This window comes from Cystoisospora suis, assembly GCF_002600585.1.
Source record: "Cystoisospora suis strain Wien I chromosome Unknown contig_7406, whole genome shotgun sequence".
NCBI lineage: Eukaryota > Apicomplexa > Conoidasida > Eucoccidiorida > Sarcocystidae > Cystoisospora > Cystoisospora suis.
Window position 1 is genome coordinate 405 of NW_027160191.1, and position 6,737 is coordinate 7,141.

Consider the following 6,737-nt stretch of genomic DNA (forward strand, 5'->3'; position numbering starts at 1 on the left):
CCGCTCCCAACCTGCTTAGCTTTTAGATTTGCACTATCAAGACGCCCCGGTTATCCTTCCTCCTTCGTCTTCCTGTTCTTCTTCTTCTCTTTCTCCAGAAGAAGAAGGCGAAGGCTCAGAAGCGGGCAAGAAGGAGAAAGATGAAAAGGAAGAAGAAACAAGGACGAAGAAGCAGAAGAAGCAAAGAGAAGTTAAGAATTCGAAGACCAAAGAAGATGTCTCCGCTCCGCCTTTGTCATCTTCTTCCTCGTGTTCTCAAGCTCTATCGCTATCTTCTTCATTCTTCTTCTCTTTTCTCTTTCTTTCTCAGCAAGTCAAACATCTTCTCTCATCCTCCTCTTCTGCCTCTTCACTCCCTCTGTCTCTTCCTCTTGAAGCGAAGAAGAAGAAGAAGAAGAGAGAAGGACAAGACCCGCACCAGCAGAGAGCCAGCAGAAGGACACACTCAAGGAAGAGAGAAGAAGAGGAAGAAAGGGGCAGTAAAGAAGAAGAAGAGAAAGAAGATCTGATAGACGGGGAGTTGATCTTAAAGGAGTTCAAAGAGGCTCTCGAGAGCTTAACAGGTGTCTCTCTGGCCGCTTGTTCTCCTTTCTATCTCTCTTCTTCTTCTCTCTATGACAAGTTACTTGAACTCGCCCGACGAAAGACTTTTTCACCGCAATCCAGTCATGAAGATCATCTTCCTTCTTCTTCTTCTCTTCCTTTAGAGAATGAGAGAAAGAGTAAATCTCTCTCGAATGATGTGAAGAAAGAAAAGAAAGAAAACCCCCACACAAAGAAAGAGCAGGAGGATGAAGAAGAAACACATTCTTCTTCCTCCTCTTCGCCTGGCGCTGTCTTTGATAGGAATCTTCTTAGAGCTTCTTTCTTCTCTTGTCTACATGACCCTCCTGCAAGTCTAGATGGCTCTGCTCTACACCATCTTCTTCTTCTTGAGGTCGAGGTTCTTCTTCTTCTCTCGCCTTTCCTCGAGTGTAAGAAGAAGGAGCTTACAGGCCAGCGAAGAATTCTGCATGCCAGGCTTGTCGCTCATAACACACGGGTCTTAGGAGGAGCACGAGGAGAAAGAAAAGAAACTCGAAAAGATGAACAAAAAGAAGAAGAAAAGACGAGAAAAACGGAGGTGTCGATGGATCACGCTGGAGAGAAGGAGGAAGAGGAGGAGGAGGATGTGGAAAGGGAAAGAGAAAAGCTCGACGGCCTATTAAAGGCATGGAACTCTTCTGCAAGGTACACATACAGTCAAGACAGATTAAAGATACATAGATAGATAGATGAGAGATAGATTAAAGATAGATAGATAGATTAAAGGTAGAGGTAGGTGTGTGTTATGTATGTGTGGAGCGCCGGTTTGTCTGTTGCAGAGAGAGATCGGTTTCTATACACATGTGCATATCTGTAGATATCTATACGTATCTTCATGTATCAATATGTAGTATATGTGTATGTGTATGTATATATATATATATATATTGTATTCCATCCATCTTTTTATCCCTGTTTACGTGTGTATCTACCTCCTTTCAACCGTGTTTTGTTTCTCTTCTTTTTCTTTTCTTCTTCGTCTTCTTCATTTTTCCTTGAGTCCTTCTACTTCCTCGCCAACCTCCGTTCTTCTTCGAGAGACAGGAGAGAGAGAAAGAGAGAGAAGATATTTCTCTAGGTTCTCCACATAACAATGTATGATCGAAACTCTTACACAGATAGGGTGTCTGCATGCCTCTCATATCTTCACCCTCTCTCTCTCTGTCTTTCTTCCTCAGTATCATTCGCCTCTTGTTCTACACCCCCTCCTTTCTCTTCTTTTCTTTTTGTCGATCTCTCTTTCTCTTCTCTTTCTTTTTCTTCTTCTCTATCATCCTGTCTCATCTCTCTCTCTCTCTCTGTGTTTCTCCTTGTCTCAGGGCAGTTCGCTTCTTCCTTCCTCTGGTTCAGAAGCGCCTGGCAGATCTCCAATCCAGTCTTTCTCTTTCTCTCCCATGTCCTAGATATCCTTCTCTATCTTCTCCATCGAAGCGTGTCCCTTCATCTTCTTCTTCTATCATCTCTCCAGCCTATGCTTCTCAGCTACCTACTCCTTCTCTTCTTCATACATCTCCCCCTTCTTTCCCTCTCGGCTGTCTTTCATTCTCTCCTTCTTCTTCCTCTTCTACTGAGGTACACCACCGTACCTCTTCCCAGCCCCATAGACAAGTCCCTCTGAATGCGATCGACAAAGAGACGAGCAGACGACCTCTTTATCCCTATCCTTCTTCTCATCTTCTTCAGCCTCATCTTTCTTATCAGAAAGAGCAAGTTGCTTCTTCTTCTTCCCTTCCTTCAAACATACAGCAGAAGACCTCCGCTATTTCTCCCTTTTCTACTCTACCTTCATACACGCCAGCAGTGTCAACGCATGCAACTAAAAGAATTTCTTCTTCTTCCTCTGCTCTCCGTCAGCATCAGCCTTCTCCTCATACTCAGCCTTTCTTGCTCTCTCAAGATCTCTTGCCTAGAAGAAAAGAAGAAAACGATGAGAAGAGGGTAGATAGAAACAAGGAACGTAGACAACAAGAAGAAGGAGAAGAAGAAGAAAGAAGTTCAAATGTGTATGAGGAGAGAAGAGGAGAAGACAAGATGAAGAGACACTTGATCGATGAGGAGAAATGGCGTGAAAGAAGGAAGAGTCATATGTATGAATGGGTGTTGTATCTACAGAAGCAGCAGGCACAATGCGCCGCTCAACAGGAGGAGATTTCGCGTCTTCTTTCCTTCGCTGTCTCTCCGAGGTCTTCAATCGTTAGCTCTTCCTCTTCTTCTTCACGTTTAACAGAAAGAGAAGAAACTAAAGACAAGAAGCAGAAAGAAGAAGAAGCAGAAGATCTCCAACAGATAGAGGAGGAAGAGAAGAAGAGAAAGGGGGAGTCTTTCTCTTCTTCGCGTCGTGTGAGAGGAGGAAGTAATTCGTGCTCTCCTTCGCCTCTTTCAAGAGGCCGAGCAGTCGTAGACCACCTTAGCATCGACGACAAGCAAGAGAAGAGCAAGAAGAAGAAGAAGAACAGACAGGAGACTACTTCTCTTCTTCGCGTTCAACAGGAAGATAATGAAGAGGAAGAGGAACAGAAACCCACGCGAAGAATGAGAAGTCTTTCTATCCCTACTCCTATCTCTCACTCCTCTTCTTCTTCTTCGGCACCGTATATGTGGAGTGGCAATGAAAGATATTTCATACATCCTCCCCCTCCTCCTCCTCCCTCCTCTTCTTCTTCTTTTCCATATAACTCTCTCCCTCCCCCTCATCCCTGTCCTTCTTCTTCTCATCTGTATACATCCGCCTCGAGTCAGTCTGGTCCTTCTCAGCCTCAGTCTGCGTCGTCTCTTCTTCTTCTTCCTCATAATCGTTTTGGCCACTCAACCCTACAGCAGCAACTGGAACCCACACAAGAGCATCACTGCACTCCTCCTACTCCTAATTCTAATAGTGATGATCCTAATAGTAATAGTAGACTACTACTACGACTACAGCAGCAGCAGCAGCTTCATTATTATCCTAGTCGAATACACATACCACAACAGCAGCCACAGCAGCAGCAGCAACATCTACTACTGCCTCATCCTCCTCCTCCTCACCTGCATCACCATTTACATCAACAGCCACAGCAAGAGCAGCAGTTGCAGGAGGAGGAGGAGGTGTATTCGTCTTCTCCTTATGGTCCTCAGAGACAAAAAGAAGAAGAAGAAGAGAAGCAGCAGCATCAGTACTATATCATGCAACGACAAGAGCATCAGCAGCAGCAGCAGGAAGAAGAAGAAGATGTGAAGCAGCTGCCTCAACGACCCCTCTGTTCTATTCAACCCTCACGACCTTCTTCTTCTCCTCCTCCTCTTCCTTCTCATAGAGTCGTGACAGATACACCCGCAGAGGCATCACAGGCTTCTTTCTCGCCTTTTGCGAATAAGGGGGGTGCTCGACTTCATGAAGAGGAAGCAGAGGAGAAGTCTTGTTTTGATAGAACGAAGAAGACTCGCGGCGTGGAAATTGAGAAAGAAGAAAGAGAGAAGACAAGAGGAGAAGAAGAAATAATGATCGGGAGAAGAGGAAATAAAGACAGAGAAAGAACAGACACGAAGGGTGAAGAGAAAGAGGAAAGGAAAGAAAAGAAGGTGGAGGAGGAGGAAGAAGAAGAATACAAGCACAAACAGATAGGACGCAGAGAGACAGAAAGAAAAGAAGAAGAAGTTGGAGTAAAGGAAGAAGCAGCGCCGACACTTCTTGTGCAGAGTCAAAGAACTTTTCATCTTTCAGCGGCGCATGCAAAGGGAAGTTACCTTCACCCTTCAAGCCATCCCCCTCTTGTACATCTTTCTCACTTGCCTCAGAGAGAAGAAAGAAACGCACAGGTAGGAGGAGAAGAGAAAGAGAAAGAAGGAGAAGAGGGCGCGACATGTTCTCTCTATCATCCCCAGTCTTTGAAATCTCTTCGCAGTATCTACAGCGAAAGACCTTCTCCTCTTCCTCTTACATCGACTGAGAATGCTCCAGAGAGAAAGGGGGCGAAGGAAGAGGCTGGGCGAGAAGCCTCAGCTCAGCTACTTAAAGGAATAGAAAGAGAAGAAGAAGAAAATGAGGAGAGTGTCTGTAATCGTTCAAGATTAGAGAAGCAGAAAAGCTGTCTGTCTTCTCATCCTGCTGGCTTGATCGTAGAAGAAAGGAAGAGAGACAACAAGACACCCCCACAGCAAGCGACAGAACAGCCATGTCTACATGCTTTTGGAAGGGGAGGAGAAACTTCCAAACAATTTTCTCAGTTTGGAGACACGATGTCTAGCGACAGCTCAAGAGTCAAGAAGAAAGAGGATGAAGACACAACTACCTGCTTTAAAGAAGAACGTAGAAGAAGAGAACAAGAAGAGATATGGAGACGCCCTGAGCTGCGTTCTCTCCCAACCTCCTCCTCTATAGCCACCTCCGCATCTTCTGCTGCCGCTGCTTCAGCTATGAGAGCTAGCTATGTGTCTACAGCCATGTCTACTCCTTTTCTGTCTCATCCGTCAACAGTCGATCCTCAGTCGTCTTCTGTCTTTGCTTCAAGCATTTCTTTCACACATAGAAATCCCCAAAGCACAGGGGAACTTCAAACCCTCGCGCCACCTATGATAGCAACGCCTCTGCATAGCTATCGACCGCTTGGTCGTGTTCTTTCTCGAGGAGAAGGAGAAGGGGGAGAGATCTGTTGTTCTTCTTCTTCTATGGTGACGAAAGGGGGAGAAGAAGAGAGAATGAGGACGCAGACGACGATAGTCAACTCGAGCTGCTCTTCTCGCGGAAAGATCAACCGACCGATGAGTGCGGCTGCCTCAAGGCCAGGGGCTTATCCGATCTTCCCGTCGCGACGTGAGAGGTTGCCGGAGAGATGTATGAATGCTTTAGAGAAAGAGACATCTTCTCATAACTTTTCTTCATCTTATTATTCTCTTTCAAACCCTGTTTCGTCGCCTCTCTGTACACGGGGAGGCAAAGAAATAGAAGAAGAAGAAGAAGGTCATGACGAGAGAGATCTCTATTCTACAACGTTACTCCCCTCAAATAGAGGAGTCAAGGAAGATCACATTGCCTCTTCTTCTTGTTCATCTATGGCTCTTCACTCTTCTCTCGGTTTATCTCCTAGAGGTCCTTATGGCATGCCTCCTCATCCCCAGGTGTCTATACACCCGACAATGGTCGATCAACAGATCTTCTCCTATTATCAGCATGTAGAACATAAACAAGAGAAAGAAGATCTAGAGAAACCTTTCTCTTCTTCTCCTTCTTCTCAGTCGGCCTTTCATCACCCCCCCCTTCATAAAGGAGGGAGTATAGAACAACTATATGGTATGAGAGCTACTACTCCCCGATATGCTTCTTCTTCTTCTTCGTTAGCTATCTCTCCTATCAAGACAGAAGAAGAATTTGAGGAGAAACTTCGCGCCTTCAAAGAGAAATGCAATGAAAGAAAGAAAGGAATTGCAACAGGAGGTGTTAAGACAGGATTTGTACCTGTAAAGAAGAAGACAGAGAACACGTCAGTATCAGGTCACCCGGTGGTCGATCATACACGCAGCTTAGAAAGATTCGAGGAAGATCACGAAGACTTCTCATCTTTCTCGAGGAAAAGAGAGAAAGAAGAAGTAGAAGCAGAGGAGGAAGAAGAAGAAAAGAAAGGAATTAGGATCAAGATGAGAATGAGCCTAGAGGAACGATCAAAAGACATGCTACGTCGCCAGACATCTCCGCCGTCTATGCAAACAGGTGTACATGATACACCTCAGAAAGAAGGCCTCCTCCCTCATCCTCACGGGCCTTCTTCTTCTCTTATAGCGATGACTGCGAGTCCGAGGGGACGAGGAGGAGTTAACACGCGGGTTCAGAGGAGTGCAATTCTCTGATCGAAAGCCGAAGAAATCTCCCTTCACACGCACGTCAGTGAGCCAGACGGAGAAGAAACACACCTACCCCCCCCCTTACTCTCTTCTCTCTACACTATAGGTCCTCAACATAGAACTGTACATCTATTATATACATAGAGACAGATAGAGACGTAAGCCACCTATCTTTCTCTACCTATATATATATATATACATATGACGGGAGAGAGAGAAGAAGAGTTCTTCTTCGTATGATGCGTGACTTTAAGAACAGACGTCCCGGCGCATAGACACTGTAGACTGCTGTAGAGGGAATTGGGGGAGTTGCATGAATAGAGAAGGAGAGAGAGAGA

The 6,737-nt window shown here is 45.4% G+C and overlaps 1 protein-coding gene across 1 annotated transcript; it reads left to right on the forward strand.

The window, feature by feature from the left end:
• Nucleotides 1-28: 28 nt before the first annotated feature.
• On the forward strand, nt 29-6,730 carry CSUI_010433 (ww domain-containing protein; the record flags this gene model as incomplete). The annotated part of the gene is made up of 2 exons (XM_068070537.1): nt 29-1,230; nt 1,905-6,730. Coding segments are annotated over 2 exons (5,703 nt in total), but the record flags the coding sequence as incomplete, so codon positions are not given.
• Between the last annotated feature and the right edge of the window lie 7 nt (nt 6,731-6,737).